This window comes from Bubalus bubalis, chromosome 1 (genome assembly GCF_019923935.1).
Source record: "Bubalus bubalis isolate 160015118507 breed Murrah chromosome 1, NDDB_SH_1, whole genome shotgun sequence".
Lineage (NCBI taxonomy): Eukaryota > Metazoa > Chordata > Mammalia > Artiodactyla > Bovidae > Bubalus > Bubalus bubalis.
This window is the reverse complement of record NC_059157.1, coordinates 172,913,094-172,938,640: the sequence shown is the minus strand read 5'-3', so window position 1 is coordinate 172,938,640 and position 25,547 is coordinate 172,913,094. Positions and strand designations below refer to the sequence as shown.

At 35.3% G+C, this 25,547-nt stretch overlaps 1 protein-coding gene across 2 annotated transcripts in view; it reads left to right on the top strand.

Moving 5' to 3' along the window:
- Positions 1 to 25,547, top strand: part of SLC25A36 (solute carrier family 25 member 36) — a 36,395-nt gene that overhangs the window by 4,881 nt on the left and 5,967 nt on the right. The window contains exons 2-5 of one of the 2 annotated variants that reach the window (XM_006078047.4): positions 8,170 to 8,334; positions 13,355 to 13,432; positions 15,937 to 16,037; positions 23,640 to 23,706. In XM_006078047.4, coding sequence (XP_006078109.1) covers positions 8,170 to 8,334; positions 13,355 to 13,432; positions 15,937 to 16,037; positions 23,640 to 23,706 — 411 coding nt within the window. The remainder of the gene's footprint in view (positions 1 to 8,169; positions 8,335 to 13,354; positions 13,433 to 15,936; positions 16,038 to 23,639; positions 23,707 to 25,547) is intronic. The other variant, XM_025290902.3, reaches the window with a different exon arrangement.

Genomic DNA, 25,547 nt, shown 5'->3' with positions numbered 1-25,547 from the left:
TTGTTGCCATGTGATAAAATCTGAGATTTCAAACACTAATTGGAACTTTTGAAATCTTGAATAGATAGGGAATGTAATTTTTAAGATATTGTATAATAAAATGTATCAACATTTGAAAGACCTGTATAATCTAGTGAACCAGTGTTTTTCAAATGACCAGTGCATGATGTTATAGAGTAATACATAGGTAAAGGAGTCAGAACATAAAATAAAGCAATGGATTTTAATGTAACAAAATGAAAGTTCATTGGTGTAGTCCCAATTCCATATTGCAGCTAATTTCAAGAGCCTACCACATGTCCAGTTTTAATGTAATATGAAAAATGCCCACAATTATCTAAAAGAGGGGATTGAATTGTTATGCTAAGTGAATTATATCATTAATTAAAAGGTTTCGGTGCCATGGTTGAGGAAAAAATGGAGCAGGATAAAAGGGAATAATGAGGGTGGGGGAACACTGTAGCTCCAAGTAGGGAGTCTTGGTGGAGTCCTAACTGAGAAGGTGACTTTTGAACAAAGACCTGGAGGGGAGAGAGTTAACTATTTAAGTAGACCAGGCAGTGAAAAGGCCCTTGGGTAAGTATAGCCAAAGTAATAGAGCCGTATTAGGCCATTTGGCTTTTTTTCCTGACATGGGAAGAGTTACTGCAGGAGTTTTCAAGGCTGACTCTGGTCGCCATGCACAGGGTAGACTATACATAGGGCAAGGCCAGAGGTGAGGAAGTGATGTGGCTGTTGAAATAATCAAAATGAGGGGCAGCAGTTCTTCAAAGAAGGTTGTAGTCTATGTGACATGTGAATAAAAATTAGTAACTGCAAGATTTTTAGTTTGGGTACCTGAAGGGTAAGAAATTATTGTTAATTGAAATGGGCGAGATTGCAGATGGAATAGGGCTGGAGTGGAGGAAGATAAGTATATAGTTCCGTTTAAGACATAAGTTTGAACAGGATGCGTGTATTAGGCGAGCCCAGAAAGGAGGTCTGGACTAGAAACACACATTTAGTAATTAACGGTATATAGATGGTGACATGAGCTTACGTGATGTCACTAAGAGACATAGGGCGAAAGAGAGGACCTCTGGAAATTTCAGCAAAACGGATCAGAACAAGAGGAACCAGCAAAGTAGACCACAAAAATGTGCTCTGAAAGTCAAATGAAGAAACAAATATATACAGTATTAGGAAAGAGTGGCTGATTAGTTGTCCTATGTCATTGTCCGTTACGATGAGATCTGAGAGTTCTTAATTATTGAATTTAACAGTTGTGGAGACCTTTGGTTACTGTGATTAGCAGTTTTCAAGGCAGAGCTGGGAGTGGAAATCTGATGGAAGTGGGAGAGAAATTAGACAGTAAATGGAATTTTGAGATTTGTTGCTGGGGGAGCAAAGAAACAAAGCAATAATGGGGGGGGAGGGAGTTGTTATTTTTACTAGACCTATCTCATACCCTCAGTATATGTTGCTTCTATAGTGAATTTTAATCCTGATATCATTGTTTTTCCATGTTTATCTAAGTTGTTGGTTAACATCTTTTTTTTTAATATTATTAGTGCTTTGATTTTGCTTTAGCATTTTGAAAAAGCCTAGCTTGTTAACTTTTTTCCTGCATGAGAAACAATACAGATACCCACCCCCACCAATTACCATTATTCTCAACCCCATCTCACATCTGTCTGACTTTTCATAAGTTATTCTGTCACGTATATAGAATATGTCTTTCATTCTTCAAGAATTTGTATCTTGCTCAAACATTAAAGCTTCAGAGTAAGTACCTCTACAAATATATTATCAGAGAAAACAATTTTCAGTAAGACTTCCTAGAATTTCAAAGACAGGCTACATTTTTGTGATTGCAAAATTCTGACATTTTAATGAGTCTTTTTCTTAGACGTATTTCTTAATTTGACTAATGTCCTAATTAGGAAATTACAAGGGAGTGTTACCTGCAGCAGAGATAACAAAATATTTTAACCTATTTGCTTTCAAAGCTAAACACTGCAGTTGTTTAACAAAATAGGTTTGCTTAGTGTTAACAAATATATTTCTAAAGTACCTATTGTATATATGTACATACATATAAATATATGTGTGTGCCTACACATCAATATTGTGGACCCAAGCAGAATAGACTTTGTCCATTTATGAATTACCTTGCCTAGTAAAAGCAAGTGTCCTGATCCATACATGCTCAAAAGGTCAAAATCAAACATGTATGTGTAACAACCACAGTCTTAAATCCCATTGCTTTTTCATGACCCATCCTTTCCTTGGGGCTTCCCTGGTGGCTCAGACAGTAAAGAATCTTCCTGTAGTACAGGAGACCTGGGTTTGATCCCTGGGTTGGAAAGATCCCCTAGAGAAGGGAATGGCAACCCACTACAGTATTCTTGCCTGGAGAATTCCATGGACAGAGAAGCCTGGTGGGCTACAGTCCATGCAAGAGTCAGACAGGATTGAGCAACTAACACTTTCACTTTTCATCCTTTCCTAAGCAGAAACCTGGGGCACCAATTAGATTCCTCCACAGATATGTCTAGTAAAAGTCTCTAAACCCAGAGAAACTGAATCTAGTGGTTCAGGCCCTTGAGGCTATCCTGATGATGGCGTTCTGCGTATGCACTGACCCTAGGGATTTATGACTCTTGGCATCTTGGTTGAAACTGATGTGCTTGTTACTCATGTTAGTGAATAATTTCTTTTTCCCTTTCCCTGTCTTCCCCCAGCCTCTCAAGTTTCTGATTCCTGTGTTGCTGTAACTTGGGTGTAGTACTTTAAGGCCCTCAGAGGCCTTTCTCTTTCTTAAAGACCCATTTTCCCAGATTTTTTTGTGTTTTGTTTTTTAACCAATTTCTTGGTTACATTGTGCCTAGCTTCAAGGGGGAAAAAAATTCCATTCTAAGCAGCTTTTAGCCTTTGCTTTACTCTCAAGGGATCTGTAGGCCCTTGAGTAGTTAGAACGTCTGACATGTCAAAATTTTTATCTTCATTATATACTATAAACAAGTAGAAGCAACATTGGAAAGTTCTGAGACATTTACACTCCCAAATTACCATAGGCTAAAAATGTGTCTACAATCCAGTAAATTCCTGGGGTGACTTGATTTACTTATTGTATAATTTCTCAAACATCATGAAAATAGAATAGTTTTAAACGTCTTGTAAAGATGTTTATTGATAACCAGTATAATATCATATATGAAACAAGTCGCCAGTCCAGGTTCAATGCACGATACTGGATGCTTGGGGCTGGTGCACTGGGACGACCCAGAGGGATGGTACAGGAAGGGAAGGGGGAGGAGGGTTCAGGATAGGGAACACGTATATACCTGTGGCGGATTCATGTTGATATATGGCAAAACCAATACAATATTGTAAAGTTAAAAAATAAAATTAAATTAAAAAAAATATTCTCTAAAATCAATTCATAGTTACATGGTAAGCTCTCACCAAGCAGCCTTGCCCTCATATCTTTTAAAGGTGTAACATTTGCCTTTGAAACTTTAAAATGTGCCTTGATCCAAGTATTCATAGTTCTAAGAGAATGTAGTTGAAGTTTTTTAACCTGGATATAACAAAGGTTTAGTTACATTTAAGTTTTACTTGCTTAGAAACTACCCTTGCTAGATTTTTGATGTTGCAGAATAACTATATGCTCTTTTGCTGTCAAAGTTGGCTATTCTGTCTTTGGAATTATTTACTAATTAAACCTTTTAAAGCAAATGTTTGAGACACTTTGAATTGTAACAGTAAAGCATCCAACTTAGTACTTTCATTAGTAGCCAATTACATTGGTGACACCTTGCAATCTTAACTCAATGGCCACATCACTGAATCACAGGGACTCAGGACCAGTTAGAATATTAGACATGAAATGAGGCTCTGCTTTAAGGCACTGCAGTGGAGATGGTCAGGGGAAATATGAAAGGAAGTTTAGAATGTAGAGCATGTGAGACATGAAGATAGTCAGTTATCAGAAAGCCTCTGTGTCCCTTTAACTCCCTTTGAACTGATGCTTGTCCTCCAAAACCACAGGAGCATGCTTGATGTGTTAAATTCTAAGAATTAGAGCAGAGGTCAGTGTGGTCGGAGCAGAGTGAGAAGGGAAATAGATGAGATTGTGTAAGGTCTTATAGACCATTGTGAGGACTTTGGCTTTTTGTCTGAATGACTTAGGAAGTCTTTGAAAAGACTTGATCTGACTCAAGATTTCAATGCAGTCACTTTAGAGTATACATCGGAGGGAGTGGGGCAAGGGTAGAAGCAGAGAGACACTAATTAAAAGGTTGCTCCAGTAACCTCAGTACAATATTGTGGCTTAGACCAGGGTGGAAATGGTGAGAGGTAGGTCACGATTGCAAATTTATTGTTGAGTTCTGAGTCATAGACATTTGCACAAACACACCATTTTTCATGGAGTCCATTGAGCCCCAGAAATGTCAACCACATTCTCCAGTTAAAAACCCTTGCTGTTTTTAAAGGACACTTACTGCTGAAATTTTGATTAAAAAATTATTTGAAAATAAAGATGTATACATGAGGTTTTTAAAAAAGCTGCTGAAAGATCATGAAAACCAACATTTCCCTGCTGCCTTACCCCATGTCTCCCTCCCAGTAGGAACTTCTTATTTTATCTGTTTAATCCTTAGGTTTAGAATTCTAGAATAATTTACCTTCTGCAGTTGTTGCAAAATCTGATGGATTATGGCTTCTTTATGTATGTGATCTTTTGTTCTTTCTAGAAGTCTCTGCTTCTACCCTTGCCCCACTCCCTCCAGTGTATACTCAGTATTTTGAGAAATTGACAGTATTGTAACTTGACATGAGTCTTTTGGATGCATTGTACCTGTTAAACCTGAACTCAGAGTTTGAGTTCATGTTCTTCAGAGAATTAAGCTTCTGCTCCTGGAAACAGTTTTACCCACTGTAGGTGGGGGAGGGAGAGAATACAAACTGGGTATCCCACTTTGCTTCATTACCTGTCAATGTTCAATTCTTTGCCTTATCTCCATCTTGAGTACTTGGTGCTCTTGGTCTTTAGACCTCTAAGGGGTCACAGCAGGGCAAAACTGTTACTACTCTTTGGTATTTCCTTCTGCAGGCCTTTCTTCCTCTTTGCCAAGACAGTTAATCCTTCCCATTTGCTTCATTGCTTGAAACCTTCCTCCTCCTCTGTCTTTGTGGCATTTTCCTTTAGACAGTGGCTGCTAAGTCACTTCAGTCGTGTCCGACTCTGTGCGACCCCATAGACACCAGCCCACCAGGCTCCCGTCCCTGGGATTCTCCAGGCAAGAACACTGGAGTGGGTTGCCATTTCCTTCTCCAATGCATGAAAGTGAAAAGTGAAAGTGAAGTCGCTCAGTTGTGTCCGACTCTTAGCGACCTTATGGACTGCAGCCTACCAGGCTCCTCCGTCCATGGGATTTTCCAGGCAAGAGTACTGGAGTGGGATGCCATTGCCTTCTCTGTTAGACAGTGGAGAGGAGCTAAATCTAATGTAGTTATTCCTGTTTTCACAGAATAGGGATTTTAAATGTTTGTCAACAGCAATAGTTTTGTTCTCTACATCAATTAATGATGATTTCAGTGTACAAAATAATTACTTTAAAATAACTTAAAGCAGCGAGAGAAACACTGGAGTATTACTCTTGTACTGCATACCTATTGCATTTTATAATGTAAAACTCCTTCAGGACAGTGTAAGTGTTTGTGTGTATACCCGCTTACACTTCACCCCAACCAAGCTCTGTACAGTTTAGATCCTCATGTATTTTATTTATTGAGGGTTTTTTTTAAGGGATCATACTGTATATGTCTAGTTTGTGATCTGGCCCATTAGTAATAGTTCCATTAAAAAAAATTCAGTTGCTGTTATCTGTAATTGACACTGACAACTTTTTTTTTGATTTATGTAACTTTATTGGGGAAAAAATCAGATACTAGCAGAACTATTAGTTGATCACTCATCCATTGATCCATTGCATCATTTATTCAGTGCTTTATTAAACTGTATTGGAAGATAGATTAATCTACTAATATCTCCAAGCCTCCTATGAACTTAAATGAAGGTTACAAAATGTTTGAGACCCTATTTTGGAAGAGTCAGACATGACTGAGCAACCAGCACTTTGACTTCACTTTTCTTTGGAGCACAAAAGGCTGTTTGACTTCCAGTTTCCATTCTCTGTAGAACAGGTCACTCCTTTGTTGACATGCATAAAATAATATCACATTTTCAGTTCTACTGATGCTATAAATTCAATAGTAGTTTTCCAGCCACATCAGTTATGAACATAAAGTATATTATGTAACCTCAAATCTTTTTGGCCATGGAAGGCTTAAATAAGAATGGATGTTCTTAGAATAATGCTGCTTCCTTTGATTTGACAACTCAGCATCCATCTCAAGGAGAGATAAGAAGGCCTTCCTCAGTAATCAGTGCAAAGAAATAGAGGAAATCAATAGAATGGGAAAGACTAGAGATCTCTTCAAGAAAATTAGAGATACCAAGGGAACATTTCATGCAAAGATGGGCTCGATAAAGGACAGAAATGGTATGGACCTAGCAGAAGCAGAAGGTATTAAGAAGAGGTGGCAAGAATACGCAGAAGAACTATACAAAAAAGATCTTCATGACTCAGATAATCACGATGGTGTGATCACTCACCTAGAGCCAGACATCCTGGAATGTGAAGTCAGGTGGGCTTTAGGAACAATCACTACAAACAAAGCTAGTGGAAGTGATGAAATTCCAATTGAGCTATTTCAAATCCTATAAGATAATGCTGCAGAAGGTTTCTGCTGGTCATGAGGAGCAGTCATGATCATGAAGGATTTTAGTACTTTTCTGGATATAAGGATGGAGAAGGCAATGGCAAGCCACTCCAGTACTCTTGCCTAGAAAATCCCATGGATGGAGGAGCCTGGTAGGCTGCAGTCCATGGGGTCGCCACGAGTCGGTTGCGACTGAGCAACTTCATTTTCACTTTTCACTTTCACGCAATGGAGAAGGAAATGGCAACCCACTCCAGTGTTCTTGCCTGGAGAATCCCAGGGACGGCAGAGCCTGGTGGGCTGCTGTCTGTGGGGTCGCACAGAGTCGGACACGACTGAAGCGACTTTGCAGCAGCAGCAGATATAAGGACATACAAGAATTGGGTTCATAAAATCAGCTCCTAGAAATATCTATCTGAAGACCTGTTCTGCCAGTTTTTCTCCAAGCACAGAGTGCCTCATTTCTGCTCTCCACCCTGAACTCCTTTCAGGGGGTGTTGAAAATCAGCAGCTGCAGCAGCACATTATTTAATCCTTGTAGAGGTAGATGGCAAGGGTCAGTTTGTAGTTGACAGGGTCCCCTCGTGGTAATAAATTCAACCACACTTTGGGAGGTATTTTATGACCATTTTGTCCCGTGGTGCTAGGAAGGCATTCCTAGATCTGGCAGAGATTTCACTCATAGGCCACTCGGTGTGCTGTTACTTGACTGGGTCTTTTCAGCAGTAACCAAAGGACTCTGTACCACCTGTCTTACTAATCTGTTATGATCCAGGGGGAAATGTCCTCTTATTTATCTTCATATATCTAGAGTTAGGATCATAACTCATAAAATTATATTTTTGTCAGATACTCAGTCACACATTTGGTAATGCAAGAAACAATAATCTTGTAAAATAGCTAGCAGTATTATTAAAATCGTAAGAATTAAGCCAAGATCTTGCACTTGGTGCGGCCCAGTATATCCTCAGGTTGTCAAGACTATTTCTTGAGTATTGAAAGATAGGGTAGGAGTTTGAGAAATAGGATATATCTCACATAATTGTCTCAGTTTAAACACAAGTACTATCTGGGCAAGGAATACTAAATAAACCCTTATGACAGTATTTAAAGCTGTGATGTGATGTACCAATACATTTTAACAATAGCACCCGCTGTTTGGACTCTTCAGCTAATTTTTCTTGCTAGGTAGATAATAAACTGTTACTTTTAGCTTCTAAATGTTTCTGTGCAATCAAATACATGAAACATGTAAAAAATTATTTAGTCTCCTAAATACAGAAATTGTAGATTTTAGTACCTTCTCAAAGCCCCAGTTGCTCATTTTATTTCACAGCTCTGTGCATGTGTACTAATTTATGAATTAAGTAGAGTTTTGTTCTTTGTACTTTCTTGTAGATGTGGTGGTACAGTGGGAGCTATTCTGACATGTCCACTGGAAGTTGTGAAAACACGGCTGCAGTCATCTTCTGTTACACTTTATATCTCTGAAGTTCAGCTGAGCACCATGGCTGGAGCCAGTGTCAATCGAGTAGTGTCTCCTGGACCACTCCATTGTCTAAAGTGAGAGCACAATATTCATTAATTTTTGTTGTTGTTGATTTACCTTAATGATAGCCTTGTTGACTTACTTATATTCTGCCATATTTAAAAAGGTTTTACAGACTTAATGACAATTACTCTCATCTGTTCAGTAGAAACAGTAATCCCTAATGGAGAGAAAAAGCAAATTGGATAATATAAAATGTAATATTATTTCCAAATCATGTACATTTAAAGTATTTTTCTACATTTATCCATTCGATTTATTTTCTAAAGATATATTTCAGAAAAATATCAAAATAAACTCATACTTTGCATTTATTTTGTTTTGGATTATGAATTCTAAAACAGTTTAGGTTTTGAAATGTGATAATGTTAAATACTAATTTTTGTGTGTGTGTTTTTAATTTTCAAAGTACTCACACATCAGATCAGATCAGTCTCTCAGTCGTATCCGACTCTTTGCGACCCCATGAATCACAGCATGCCAGGCCTCCCTGTCCATCACCAACTCCCAGAGTTCACTCAGACTCACGTACATCGAGTCGGTGATGCCATCCAGCCAACTCATCCTCTGTCGTCCCCTTCTCCCCCTGCCCCCAATCCCTCCCAGCATCAGAGTCTTTTCCAATGAGTCAACTCTTCGCATGAGGTGGCCAAAGTACTGGAGTTTCAGCTTTAGCATCATTCCGTCCAAAGAAATCCCAGGGCTGATCTCCTTTGGAATGGACTGGTTGGATCTCCTTGCAGCCCAAGGGACTCTCAAGAGTCTTCTCCAACACCACAGTTCAAAAGCATCAATTCTTCGGCGCTCAGCCTTCACAGTCCAACTCTCACTTCTGTACGTGACCACAGGAAAAACCATAGCCTTGACTAGATGAACCTTTGTTGGCAAAGTAATGTCTCTGCTTTTGAATATGCTATCTAGGTTGGTCATAACTTTCCTTCCAAGGAGTAAGCGTCTTTTAATTTCATGGCTGCAGTCACCATCTGTAGTGATTTTGGAGCCCAGAAAAATAAAGTCTGACATTGTTTCCACTGTTTCCCCATCTATTTCCCATTAATGACAGTCTGATTTTTAAACAGCCTAAATATAACCAAGATTTAAAGCCGATTTTAAAATGTAATTTAGTGTTTGGCATTTCTTGATGGTTTGAAAAAGATGTGTTTTACATTCTGTCATACTTCATTATATTACAAATCAGATTTGAAATTTCAAAACTGTTGAAAATGGGGGAGTTGCCTGGTGGTCCAGTGCCACAAGACTCCATGCACCCAAAGCACAGGCCCCGGGTTTGATCCCTGGTCAAGGAACTAGATTTCACATGCCACAACTAAGACCCAGTACAGCCAAATAAATAAGTAAAAAAAAATTTTTTTTTAAACTATTGAAATTGGATTTTACATGTTTGAACTTAAGTGTTTAACTGAATGGGCTTCCAGGGTGGTTCAGTGGTAAAGAATCTATCTGCCAGTGCAGGAGACGTGGGTTTGATCCCTGGGTTGGGAAGATTCCCTGGAGAAGGAAATAGCAACCCACTCCCATATTCTTGCCTGGGAAATCCCATGGACAGAGGAGTGTGGTGGGCTATAGTCCATGGGGTTGCAAAGAATTGGACCCAGCTTAACGACCAAGCGCAAGCATGGGTAACTCAAGGGTAACTCAAGGCCTGTGTGTCTGTCTTATCGGCTCACTTGGGACATAATCTGTTTGACCTTAGTTCAGTAGTGTTTATTTTGTGGTAGCAAGTAAACTCATACTTTGTGTTTACTTTCACTACGAAAAGGTTTCATCACTTTTCAAACTTACCTAAGTACTTGAGTAGGCAGAATAAAATTGTTAACAATTTCAGGTTAACATTGCCATAGTTACAGATAAATACTTCTATGTGGTTAATGATAATCCTTTAATACCATGATTTTGACATTACCGCTGACTTCCTCTTCTTAAAATTCTTCCTTTGACCTTTTTGACAGTACTATATTTTTTTATTTCATTTTTCAGTGGTTTTGCCTTCTCTGACTTTCCTCAGAGGAACTAATAGGAATCCCTCTGGTTTCTGTTTTAATTTCTCAGTTTTTCAGGAACTGTAACCCACCACGCTCCTCCATCCATGGCATTTCCCAGGCAAGAATACTAGAGTGGGTTGCCATTTCCTTCTCCAGAGGATCTTTTCCAACCCAGGGATCAAGGCCAAGTCTCTTGCATCATCTGCATTGGCAGGTGGATTCTTTACGATTAGTGCCGCCTAGGACTCCCCCATGTACAAAGTCAGTTTAATGTTTCACCTATCATCAGTACCCAGATGACCTCCAAGTCTGCATTTTCTTGCCTTAACCTCTCTTCATATTCCCGTTTTTTTCTCTAATCAATCTGTTTTGTGGCTTCTTCCTTTTTTCCCATCATCTCTATTCAGAGATAATTAACATATTATAAAATTCACCCATTTAAGGTGTATAGTTTAGTTGTTCTTAGTATATTATATTCACAGAGTTTGCATTCACAGAGTTGTATATTCACATCACCACATTCTAAATTTAGAATATACTCATCATCACCACAAAAAGAAACCCTTTCCTGTTAGCAGTTACTCCTATTTTCTCTTTTTCGTCGCCGCCCCCCCACCTCCACCCCCCACCCTAGGCAACAACTACTAATCTATTTTCTGTCATTAAGGACTTGCATATTCAAGGAATTTTATGTAAATGAGATTATGTAATACGTGGTCTTGTGTGCCTGATTTCTTTCACTCAGCCTGTTGTCAAAGTTCATCTATGCTGTAGCAAGCATCTCTTTATTGCCAAATGTTGCATTGTGTAGGTATGTACTACATGTATTTATCCACCCATCGGTTGACGAACATTTGCATTGTCTCCCCTTTTGGAGTATTGTGTATAATGCCATTATAGAAACCTGTTTTCTTGTTCATGTTTTCTTTTTTGGGGGGATATATACGTGCTGCAATTCATGGGGTCGCAAAGAGTCAGACACGACCGAGCGACTGAACTGAACTGAATATTGTATTAGGAGTAGAATTGCTGGGTCATTTTAACACTTTGGGGAACTGCCAAACCATTTTCCAGAATGGATGCATCATTTTACATTCCCACCACCAATGAATGAGGTTTCTAATTCCTTGCCAAAATATAAAATAAAAATTCTCACCAGCCTTTGTTTTACTCCATCTGTTTTTATGTAACCATCCTAGTGGGTATGAAGTGTTTCATGGCTTCTAAACCAGGTATTTTGAGAATTCCCCCTTAGGTTCTGTTAGTTTCTTAGGGACTCATGGATGAACTTCCAGAGATCTATAAATTAGGTTGAAATTGTGTGCAATATTGTGAGTGTTTGCAAATGTTTGTTTATTTTAAAGGACAGTTATCTTTCTTAACTTCTCAAAAGAATTTATCACAGAAGGGAGTAGCAAACACTGAAATTTATTAAATGTGTTCTACAATTTGTCATTCTTAATTCTGCTTCTGTCTAACCTAGTTTTATCTAAAGTGTTCTGTATCATCTATATCAGTCATCTGGCAGCATGGTAAAAATGCAAGTTGCTAAACACTGTCCTGTACCTATTGAATCAGAATACTTTGTGGGTGTAATCTAAGAAATTTTAATTTTGAACAAATGCTCCAATAATAATGATAATATTAAGGTTTATCAAGTGTTTAAGCCTGGTACTCTTTTAAGCTCTTTTTTTTTTTTAATTAACTTGGGTTTCCCAGGTGGTGCTAGTGGTAAAGAACCCGCCTGCCAATGCAGGAGACATAAGAGATCTGGGTTTGATCCTTGGGGTGGGAAGGTCCCCTGGAGAAGGGCATGGCAACCCACTCCAGTATTCTTGCCTGGAGAATCCCGTGAACAGACGAGCCTGGCAGGCTACAGTTCACAGCGTCGCACAGAGTCGGACACAACTGAAGCGACTTAGCACATAGCACACATTCCTCATAGTAACCACCACCCTACCTCCCCCCTGAAAATATTGTTTTTCTGTTTACTGTTGATGAAAAGCAGGAATAAGAGAAAGGTCATTACTTTATGTTTCACAACTAGTCAGTTACCAGAATTGGGCCTTATATTAAGGCCCCACAATTCAGGCCCTTAATTAAGCATTATGCTCAACTGCCTTTCAAGCAATCATTCTTAAGCATATAGATGCTTCAGAACCACTGGCCTAGTCTGTTAACTCTGAGTTAAAATACCTACACTTCATCAATCTATGTTTCTTACCCCCACATCTCATTTAATAACTCACCTTCAGGAAGCCTTCTATGACTTGGACATGCCTCTCTGTTCCTCTCCCTGCTGAGCCTGTGTTTAGTATTTACTTATTAATATGCTCTGTTAAATTACCTACTTCAGCCTAATTCTTTTTTCCACAAATGGACAGCAGATTTCTCAGTGGCAGGGTCCTTACCATCTTTTCTATCTCTTTACTGTGTTTAGTTTTTACACAATAACTATTCAGTAAATGTTAACTGATTAGAGGGAGAAAGAGTAGCAGACTAACCATTTTAGTACCCTGAAGAATGTAAGGGTACTAACATTAGTAGATTAATTAGTAAATTACTAGTAGATTAGTACTATGTTAGTAGGTATTTGCCATTTCACTAAAATGGTTGGATAACATACTGCTGCAGTGGGATAGTGTTCAGTATCAAGGAAGGGATCTCCAGTACTAGGAAGCAACTGCATTTCTAATTGGGAATTGAAGTTGCTGGTAAAGATAGTAAAATGGAGGAGATTAAAGAAAAGAGTAGCATGATCATATGAAAATGTAGAAATCTATATCGATGATTATGTCTCTGAAACTTTCAGGAAAGAATCTGAATGGAGTTTCACTAGTAAATCTGTTATCAGTCTTTATTATATGCTTTGTCAAGGAAAGCAGGTTTTCATAAGTGAGGTGAGGAATACGGACAAGAGCATTTATAACATAGTACAAACATAGGAGATTTAGACTTTTATATGTTCTGTATAAATAAAGTACCACACTTTGAAGGACATTCCTTTCTAAATAATATTTTTCTCTTTCAGGGTGATCTTGGAAAAAGAAGGGCCTCGTTCCCTATTTAGAGGATTAGGCCCCAATTTGGTGGGGGTGGCCCCTTCCAGGTAAAAAAATACATTTAAGTTAATTCAGTTGCAGCAGTCTTTGTTGTTTCAAGTTTAATGAGAGGAGATGCTGACGAGAAGTCAAGATGATAAGGATGGAGCACTGTGACAGATGGATGTCAGTAACCATCCAAAAGGATGGGCAGATTGTATCATGTGGAGGTGTGAGGACCTCAGTGGTCATTGTCATGTATGAGATTGTCATGAAGCAGTCTTTGCACCAAGTCAAAAAAACCAAAAAGGCCTTAATATTTTGTCTTTTTTTCTCTGATATCTTTTTATCTTAGGTTGACTTTTTCCATGATAGAACACAGCAGAGTTCACATTCAGAAAATGTGTACCCAGGTCTCTGTATCCAAACAGTGTAGCAGAACCAGATCCCATTATTTATGGGATTTCAACTTTTTGTGGGCTCTTTCTTTTTAAAACCTGATCCAAAATTCATTCTTATTGTGAGGTCTAAAAAAATGTGTAGCATAAAGCTTGACACGTCACCTTAAACACATCCCCTCTCACCCAGCGTACCTTTCTACACACAGTTACTCTGCACTGCCCATAGATAGATAGCTATGATTAAAAGTCTGGTTTAAAGTCTTCCTTTATTTTTTTCTGGCTAATGGTGTACATGAAAAGCACAGTATATGGAATGGGGAGGGAGGAGGGAGGAGGGTTCAGGATGGGGAACACATGTATACCTGTGGCGGATTCATTTTGATATTTGGCAAAACTAATACAATTATGTAAAGTTTAAAAATAAAATAAAATTAAAAAAATAAATAAAGAAGCTATAAATAGGTTGAAAGTTGTTGCCAAAGTGTTATATATTTCAGTAGCATTTGGAAGTCTTAAAGCCAAAAAATGCAATAAGGGTTGATACAACAAAATTGTCATTACTAAATCCATTAATTAACTATGATGTTGGTCACTCACTGACAGTTTTACATCTATAACATGAAAGAAATGTGTGGCCCAAATAAAGAACTTATTTTATCACTTACTGGAAAAAAAAAAAAAAGAAAAGCACAGTATATATGTTTATTATCATTTATATAAATTGAATCGTATTGAACTATTTCACCAAATTTGTCTTGAAGCTTTTTCCATGAAAATAGCTGAGTTTTTTAAAACTTGTATAGTGTGATTGACCCCCCCTTATTTGTAAACCTTTAGATTTATTTCCAGATTCTTGCTGTTAAAAACAATGGTTTTGGAAACATAGCTGTGCCTTTATCTGTGAGTACTTAAGCAAATGTTTTTCTTTAGGATAGTTACCTAAAAGTAGAATTTCTGGACAGAAGGGCATATGAACATTTAAAGTTAGTGAATATTGCTCAAATTCCTCTGAAAAGGCATGCCATCCTTTTATTCTCAAGTAGGGAATTAGTTGCTCTTTATCCACATATTACAAATGTTGGCAACTCTCCATGTATTTTAATACTTGCCAAATAGACTAACCATGATTTTCACTGTTTTAATATATGTTTTATTTTGGTGCTTTCATGTCCTCCTCCTCATAACTGTTTTTCATTTGTATCTTTTCTGTGAATTACATATGCATATTCCTTGCCCATTTTCTCATGAGGGTGCTTTTTTTCTTATTCATATCTAGTAATGCAGTGTTTATTCCTCTTCCTACTTTGATATCATTCAGTGTATCCTTTTTTTTTTTATGAAATAGAGTATTTCATTTTCAGTTTTATTGACTTCCGTATTTTCTTAAGCACATTAAAAAAACACACAACAGTGACATTTGCCCCATTTTTACTTGTTTACTCTTTCCCTTCTTAGAGAATCAGGATTGTTGGAAAATAACAAGATATTTGATACAGCAGCAAGTAACTCAGTACCCGGAAAACTATTAACAGTGAGGACGTAGTTGAATGCGTAAAGTCACAATTAATAAGTTAGCAGGGAAAATATTTACAAATTTAATGCAGTGTTTACAAATGTTAGAATACCTGATATGACCCAGTGTGACTGATTTCTTTTGCAGTTGTTCTGTTTAGGGATGCTGTGAACTACTCTGTGTAGCATAGATTGATATGTAGCTCAATGTGTCAAAATTGTTGAACATTCACTTTGATTATTTATCAGTTCTGCCTTCCTCTCTTCAAAAACAACATAAAATACCCATATCCCATCTACTTAGGTGTATTTAACTTACCCTTAGTGCTGTATAGGCCTTTCAGCTTTATTCATGTGTTTTCTGATCATCAAAGTCTTATACAAACACTTTGTTTCAGTCAGTTGCTGTTAAAATATTGGGATATGAGCATCTGTTTGAGAATGCTTTACATTTAAGTTTATCTTTAACGAGTCAATACAAAAAATACTTTATGGTCTACTTTAAAAATATGTAGATATTACATGAAAATGTAAATAATAACTTAAGATTATGTTTTTAGATTTCTGGATTCTGAAATAATAAAGATCAATTTATATGCCATTTAAATTTTATGAATTAAGCAACATGCTTATTGACAAAACTTAAATCTTTATTTTAGAGCCATATACTTTGCTGCTTATTCAAACTGCAAGGAAAAGTTGAATGGTTTATTTGATCCTGATTCTACCCAGGTACACATGATTTCAGCTGCAATGGCAGGTATGAATACATGATATTAAAAAACAAAATTTTCTGATACCTAGAGACTTAATATTTGCTTTTTGATGAATTTAACCTTGTAAAGTTAAGGCAATGTGCTTTTCATTGATTCACATCTGCAAGCATGATTTTTACATTTTTTAGTATACCATAAATTTGATTAAATAGTATATGTAAAATCTGTTGTCAGTTGGCATTTATGTATTTAGAAGTTTGTGATACATGCAGGTAATATAATATTTACATTGTCTTGTGTAGTTTGTGATCACTTATTAACTGTTTTAAGAATCCAACCATAATTATACTTAAAATTACAGAGCTGTAATTTACTCTTTTCTCCTCAATTTCTGTTAGTGCCTTTTCCTTTTTTGCTGCATGTTTTGGCTTCTGTCTGAAATGTGCCGGCAGTTCTTGGTAAAGTATTCATTTTGTCCTGTGCTCAAATGCTGAAATTTTTGCGAGTGGTGTATTACTGATAACTCTGTTGTTATATGTATTAAAAAATATGTTTAGCATTCCACATAAATCACACTAAGATAGCACTGAAAATGTAGCTGTGCACCAGATATATGTACAATAAATGTTTCCAGGAACTCTTTCATCATCATTCATGAGAATATATGATTGTGAATTAAAATAGCTAGTCCTGGACCTCTGCACTGCCTTTAAAGATAAGCTGGGAGATTGGTTTGACCAATGTGGTTCTGAAATCATTTGCTGCCATGCATGTTAGACAAAGCCATGACCTTTATTTCTCATCAGAAAATTCTCTATAGTTCTGAGATTTGTCACATATTTAATCATGCCTCACATTTCTAAATTATGCTGTGACTTTATAAAGCAAATTATAACTACCTTTATCAACTGTTGATTGAGAAATTGAATGTCAGGTGTTTGATAATGAGTGAACTATTTTCTGTTTAGAAATAAATTGGATCAATTTCAACCACATAATTAATGAACTAAGTGTAAGTTTGAAATACTAATTTCTGAGAGGTCAATAGCCATACAATCTAGTACATACCTTACAAATTATTTTTATGGCTTTTTATATTTAGTTTATCGTTGACTGACTCACAGAGTTTTAAAACTGGAAAGTAAAGCTTTAAAGGTCAAGGTGGTGAAATACTTTTTACCAAAGAAAAGAGATCTTAGGCAAGTTAGGTAGTTTATGTGACTCTCCATTACCTTATTCTTAGAATGAGTGGGTTGCTCTACATAGGTTATATTTTGAGAATCAGTTCTTTAATACCACAGAGATCATCTAGTTACAGTTAGATTTTTTTAATGTATTTTGATAAATGTTGGATATGGATATATATGATTTTTCCCTCCAAATTTGAGTCTATAAAGTTAGTGGCTAATTTCAAACTATATAACCACTATGTTAGGGTCTTTAAGAATATATTTCTGGATTATCAGTGTTCATGTTTTTGTTTCTTTAACCCCAGAAAATTGTAAAGAAATGTTAATCTTTCTTTTTTGAAAGACTTGATGCCAAGAAAGTAGGTAAGCAATTATTTTAAGTTGAGGATAGTTGTTAATATATTGAGTATTGCAAATTTAGGGTTTCAGAAAACCAATTCCCACTGGAACATCTTTCATTAGGCTATCTCATCAAAATTTATTACTGTATTTGTATCATATTGCAAAGATTTTCAGTGGAATTGCCATTTTGTACTTTTTTCTCAAATGTGTACAAATGTTAACTTGTAGTTCTGTTTTTATCTATGCGTTGATACTATTTCCCAACTTGAATTTCTTGAATTTTGGTAAATTGAAAGACTTACATTGTTCAGAGAATATTGTACTGTACACTTGTGTAATTTGAAAGTACTTCTTCCATTTGTTTGCAGTTAGATTTTTTCTGAGAATTACACCTCAAGAGCTTCTTTGCAACTGTTCATGAGCAATAATATTTAGCTTTGCAGTTTTTATACATAGCTACATGGTTGGTGAAACTGAATGGTCCCATGCAGACTTGTTAAGGTAGCCTTTGGCCCCCTTCACTCTTGTTAATAATCTAGACTGGTATTTCTTCAGGATCATTTTTAGAGGTCTTCAAAATATGAACTTGGGGTGCAAAGTGCTTAGAGGCAGCCATTTGAAAATTTGTTTTCTTACTATTCAAAAAAATGCTAACCTTGTCACTTTAGTATCAAAAATGTACCACTGTTGATAATGCCTGCAAGATTTTGCCACATCACATAGCACATGCATTAAGGGTTTAGTAATCATGTACATAATGTTTATTCCAAGTAACCTCTTGGTTAAGTTGCCTTTTGCATTCTATTCATATGAAATTGAATACTAAGCCTATTTAATTTAAAGGACAGTTTATTTAAAGGCTGTCCTATTTTCATTTGTTTTAGTGTTTCAAGGAAATAATGTAAGAATTGGTAAACTCTCAACTTGAGCTATAAATTTTCATGTATTAAAAATTTTTTTCTAGTTGTGAGGCTACTTAATCAGGTTAAGTAATAGTAACTTTGTTTTACTACCTTCCCCCCTCACCCCACATATGACCTTTGGCAGACTAAATATATCTTAATCATCCAGGGTATTTATTTTCTTTAGGGTCTTTGTATGTTTTTGTTTAAATGAGTTTGCATATCCCTCTGTATACACCTACACAAAGATGTGTATACAGAAAGAATAGTATTAAATTTTTTTCTTCTATAGTAACTCCCAATCTTCCAAAGTTTTTATCTGGGTTATATATACTTTTATATACAACAGTATAGATTTAACAGAAATGAATTCTGGTTTTTATTGGATAATATATTTACACAGTGATTGCTTAATTTTTTTAATACCAATAATGTAATCATTTAACATTTCCTAGATACTAGTGGGTTTTATTTGTTTGTGTTAATAGTGTTCAAGGTACATTTTCTATTTGACTTAAAGCTTAATGTTAAATTTTTACTCATTAAATAGAAATTTTGTTTTACATTATAAAATATTTTTTAAAATAATTTATCCCTGGCAGTTTATTCAGCTAGATGGATGGTTAGATGTTCTGTGTGTTTTCATGTAAACATTCTTCCTGTTTTTTGTTTCGTAGAGCACAAGAAACTGAATACAAAATATTTCATAAAAATGGATGTGCAATATTACTGATCATAGTACAGAAAGTGAAAGGTACTATTGTAGCCACCTATATGTTGCATTTTTAAAAAATTATAGTTATAAAATGAAGTTCCTTGAATTTTCTATTTTTTTAATTTTTACTTTTTTTTTTTTAATTTAATTTAAATATTTTTTGGCCATGCTGTGTGGCTTACAGAATCTTGATTCCCTGACCAGGGATCAGAGCTGGGCCCATGGCAGTGAAAGTGCCAAGTCCTAACCACTGGACTGCCAGGAACTCCTCTGGGTTTTTTGTTGTTGTTTTTTAGATTTACCAAATAAGCTGATTGTTAAAAAACAGAAAATTTTGTGATTTCAGCTCTGAGCATGGTAAATAATAATGGTAGGAAAATGGGATATGACAGTCTGCTCTGAATATTTTCTTAGATTTCCACTTTGACAAGGTTAGCATTTTTTCATTAAGGCAGAATTGATCTTCTTTTGGGTAAGTATTTAGACTCTCAAAACTGCTACAGATGGCAGAATTTTCAGTACTCGGTACTTTAAAAACAAAAAAATTATGGCCCATTCTGATATTCCTTTTTCTTTTTTAACTTAAAATTTTCAAAAGTTAGATCTCACAGTAAATATTTCTCAAATCCTTCCAATGGGATTCATTTTGTACACGTGTTTCTGATGAGGTCACTGCTTGTTGTTATGATACAGAAAAGCCTGTGTCTATTTTAGGCATTTACTGTACATTTCTCCCGAGAAAAGAGTGAGATCGTGTCATCTCATGCTCCCCATCCGCAGGTCACTTCCTGTAGAAATATGGACTAACTTAAACCTCGTGAGTACTGATCTGAGCATCTCTTGCAGCCTCTAGTTATAAGAAACACACCCTGGGAATTTATAATAGCTGTTGAATAGAAGGCGGGAAATGAATTTTTATTTCCTGAATTTGTGTGTGCATTATCTGAGTATTTCATAAAACTTTAATTCTGATTCCTTGATAATACTCCTTCTAGAAGGAAGAATGGAGTAACTTTTCAGTTATTGTTAATAAAAGCCTGGGGTCTTTAGCTTGGCCATAATAGCCTTGACCTCCAAAGAATTCCTTAATAGTATTTAAGATTTACATAGCTGTAAATGGTATCATACCATCTGACAACTTTTAGAAAATAGTAGTTCTCTTTGTTTAGTATAACATGTTTTAAAAGCCTAATACAGTGCTTTCCGTTCTTGTCTGTTGATACTTGGCTTTCTACTTTCTTGCAAAAACATTGATCTTAATACCTACCATTACTTTCTAAATACGGGATAAGAATATATGAGATCTTATTTTAGTTTTAATTAGTTTTTTGTGGTTTTTTTGTTTTGTTTTGTTTTTAATACATTTCTCTTCAAAGGTTAGGTGGGCTTTGTTCTTACAGAAGTTAATAAAAAGTACTGAAAATGCAATACTACAGGTATCACTCACTTAATGAAATAGACATTTTCAGCAAGTTTATTATGTGGATTTCTGTTGTTCTGGTTTTTAATTGGTTTACATTATCAAATAGAATCTTAAATGAAACAAAACTTTAAAAATTACATTTAAAAGGTTTTTTAAACTTTCTAATAAAATATTAACCATATTACTAATAGTATGGCCAGTATATTGCCATTTTGCTTTTATTGACTGGAGCAATAGTGATTCTTTTTAACCTACAAATAGATAAGTCAGTTTTAATATTTAACAGGGTACTCAGAATATTAATATGAAATAGCATATTATCAAAATGTCACAAAATTTAAATGCCAAAATAAAAGTAATAGGAAATGTCTAAATTTCAGGGGAACCATTCCCAGTAGCTTTGTGTATGTTTATCTTAAAAGAAGTAGGAAGGTGTTTAACTTAAGCTATTTGTCAGCTTCAATTCACCTTATCATATATAATTCAAAGGTAGTAATAAATTTGTTTCTTCCTGCTTGTTTGATTTTTTTTAACTAATAGATTATGTTTTCTAGATTTCATTAGCCTAATACTGTCTCTGTAATTTATTCTTTTCTTTACCTTAATGGTTTGCTGACAGTAAGGCAGTGTGTTCATTGAGCTAGCTTTTTACTGGGAGAGGGAGTCCCAGCTGTAGTAAGCTCAGACTCTTCAGGGACAAGATGATGTCATTCTTTCACTTAAATTTTAGTGTGTCACGTTCCATAGGTCAGTCTGTATCTGGAAATGAATTTTGGTTAAGTGAGAAATACCTGTTGTTTGCTTCCTATCATTGTTTATTAACATGTACAAAGCATAATTAAAACTTAATTATGGGTAATTAAAAATTTATCCCTAGTAATAATTACAAATATGTATTATAATATTTTTAAGTTTTTATATATGGGGTTTTTTCAGCCTCTAATTGAGGAATTTGAGACTTGGAAGAGTGTTCATAAATTTAGGTACTCAGTTTATATTTTTTGACATAGAACTTTATTTTTTTAGAAAGCTTTGATGCTTAAGTTTGATACCCAGTTTTAGGCTTTCAAAGTTTAATAAAAAGCAAATATTTTTTCTTAAAATTTCCACAGAGTAATTAATAAAAACTATTTTGAGTAATGCAGAGTATTTTGTTGGCTTGTGCTGCTTAGCGGCCTTTTGTTGATAAACTCCTAATATTACTGTACTGACATTTAGCTAATACAGATATTTAGGTTTAAAATAAAGAATTATTAAATTAGGGATATGATCAGAATTCTGATGTCAGGTTCACGTTTGCTTTAGAATGTAACTTAAATATACAATGTAATTTAAATATCTTTAGTTTGACTTTTTCACTTAGAAAAATGAGATTCAAGAGACTTTATTCTTAATTAAGCCAGTCCATGCACAAATCTATTCCAAATAAAATATTTAAACTGATCTGGTTTCATAGTTTTCTTCTCTTTCCTTTTATCAAGAATATATGCATGAAAAGAACCTTTTAAAACATCTTCCTGACACCCTGTTCAGCACATTCAATTTTTATTGTTTTGGTATTGGCTGATTCTTAGAAAATTGTTGATCCCTTTCTAGTTTTATATGTATGTATGTAGCATTAAAAGCACTTAAGAGAAATGGAGACTATATAATCATTAAAAAATTATTAAAGGAGTTATTAAACCAAACTTTTGCTTCATTTATCTTAGTTGATAATAGATTCAATTTGAGCATCTCTTTGTGAAACATCTGGCTATTTCTGCAGTATTAATATAGTGGTTTAAAGGAGTAAAATTTGAGTTAGCTAATGATCTGACATTATAGAAGGGGAAAGAACCTGTGAGACTAAATTCCAATTAGTAAACAATGTGGTACCACAGCATTTTTGTTCCTGAAAGTACTTTACTAATATTAGTGTGCTGATTGTATTTCAAAGCCTTTCTGAAATAATGTACTTGACCTGCTAGTATTTGATAGAAAGTATTAACAGTTAAGATCCTTAGACATTTTTGCATGTAAGTTTTCCCTGAATTTAAAGGCCAATTGAATAAATGTAGGTTGATGAAAGGTAATTCTATAAAATTTGTGTAGCAGCTAATCTTAAATATTTCACAAGCATTATATTATGAAAACCCTGTTTTGTATAGATGAAGCAATCTTCATAAATTTCCATCATCAAGATTGCATTTCATTTGCTATTTTTCCATAGCTCTAGGAAGATAGCAAGTAAAAGATACGCACTAGCCTAGAAACATACAAGAGATCTTAATTTACTACCTGAAATGAACCACCTTAGGGAACCACCCTTCCACACTGATAGTTAATACATAGTAATTTAGTTTTAAAGTATAATAAAGCTACCTTCTACCTTCAGTTCCTCTCTTCAGTGTCTCAAAGTGAAAGGGAAGTTCTGATTTGTAACTTTTTGTACGTTTAAGTTTTTGTATGTTTTTAAGTGGATGAAAAAATAGATCTGCCCTTTTTAATTCTTTAACAGAAACCATATCTCTGTGATACCATTATTTTAACAGTATTAATAAATGTATGGTTACATAAAGTATTCATAAGGCCAAACAATAATTCTTTCTGTCATATAGTCAACTTAAGATCAAATATTGGTAAATGCTGACGTTTATGTAGACTCCATTTTGAACATAGTGATTTGTGATGTTAGTTGGACCCCAAGTAGCTGTTGTAGAGTTTGCATGCTAAAAAGCCCTAGAATACACAAAATTTCTATGTGTCTGCAAAAATGGGTTTCTAAATTTAGAGAGTAGAGGGTGCCCAGAGGGTATTCTGAATGTATTGGAAGATGAATTATATATAATCAGATTTTGTTCTTAAAAATTTTTTAGTTATGAGTCAGAATTTGAGACTAAATTGAAAATAAAGTACAAATGTTCATGGTTGTGAATGGATTTGTAAAACAAAAGTGTAAAGCATACATCAGTTTATAGGTAAATATTTATATGCATTTTTTAAAATATAGACTTAACATAAAGTTTTAAAAAACCTTGAGGTTAATAGTGTGTTCTTCATTTTTACCAGAGTTCATTTTAAACATGTTTGTTTAGGTTTTACCGCAATCACAGCAACCAACCCCATTTGGCTTATAAAGACTCGATTACAGCTCGATGCAAGGTATGTTAATTCATTGAAGTTGGCTTCAGTAAAATTTTTTCTATAAATTTATATCAGTGAGATTTCAGTGCCAGGTATCTAACCATGTTTTTGCCCTCATTTGCTGCTGAATTTGTTTTATTTGGTTTTGAAACTTAGGTGTACCATCAGATGCAAAAGTGAGGTTAATAATTTGCAGGTATGAGAATTTCTAGGAAAGAAAGTATATTATGCATTGTGTTTTTCAGTAAAAGAAGAAAAAGGACCTCTGTTGATCTAGCTCGAGCAGTGATACTTTCATTCACCCCATGTTTGATTATAATCAACCCTTCTAAATACCTAAATTAACTAACTACATGATCAGTGAATCTAGACTGAGTCTTTGAGGATCATTGCTCAAACTCAAGAACCTAGTACAGCAGAGTGTTCTAGCATGGAATTTAGCTCTCATGTATTCATGAACTTCATCTGTTACCCCAGTCACTTTATGGCAGCAAGATTCATTCATTCAGTGTATCTGCAATGAACAGGTACTGGTAGGTTCTAGAGATATCTCTGAAAACAGTGGGGACCAATTTTAGTGGAATAGTCAATGAATGGTTTTTGAACCCATTTTAAGCAGAGGCACTAGTCAGTGCACACCTCACATATCTTTAAGTTTAGTGCCTGTGGCAGGTTCTGGGAACTGAGAGAAAGGCCAGAAGCGGTATAGCTTAGAGTCCTGCCATCTCAGCTCCCATTGGCCTTCAGAATGAAGGATGGGGAGAGGGTAGCACTTTTTTAAGTAGAGAGATGATCCTGTCTGGTGTGTTGTAATAATAATAATCACATTAATAGTTTTGAAACTAATTTAACTCTTCAGTCTGGAGTAGGCTATATATAAAAGATTTTCACTGTTTCTTATATTTTAGGGTTTGGGAAGCCTAGTGTTATATCTTGTAGATTATAAATAAAACTGATCTAAGAAATCTTTTAACAATTATGCCTGCCTAAAGTTATGTTTTCTGCATTTTGTCATGTGGAATTGTATGTCACTTGGAGACTTGAAATGTCTAGTCCTTGTTTCATCTGGAATAATTTTTAGTGAAACCTTAAGTACAGTGTTATGGCAAGACTCAAAGTTTATTTCGAAGTCAGAGAACTGAAAGGTAGTGGTAGATAAGATAACCCAAAGGTTAAAAAGTATGAGATGCCAGTCTGTATTGTACTATTATAAACTACCAGGGAAATGTATGCTTCAGTATTTAGAGGGTGGATTTAGGTGAAAAGTAATAGTAAAGCCAGCACAATTTTTTAGGCTTAGGGGTAGGGTTAGTGAAAGGTTGATTTGAAGGTGTGCTGCCTTACAACACTGAGACCGAGAATAGGGCGGATATGTTTGCATGTTATCCTTTAGGACTTAGAGCTCTCTTAACTTTCTTGTAAGAAAGAGTCTGACAGCCGAAACTAATTACAGTTGGTTGCGTGGATCACTCAACTAAGAAGGTATTTATTCAGTACCATTAGTTGAGGATAGTTATTCAAGACAGTTACTAGTTTATAAAGTTGGAGGAATCTGTAGGTTGTCAGGTAGGTGTCTTAGTTGTGATTTTATTTTGTTACATCATAAGCAGGTTGTATATAATTTATAAACAGTTAACTTTTCTATTTCTTTCCCTGTGGGTAGAGTTTAAACCCATTTCTTACAGATAAAGTTCTATTGAGGGAATCATAGTGAAGGTAATAAATATTTTTATGAACTCAAAATTATATCCAAGAGTAGATGCTGCACCCTTAAGCAGCACTAAGAAAGTTGTCTTGGGCACAGTGCTCAATAAATACTTGATAACTGTAGAAGTCCTCATTCACTATTTACTGAGGTT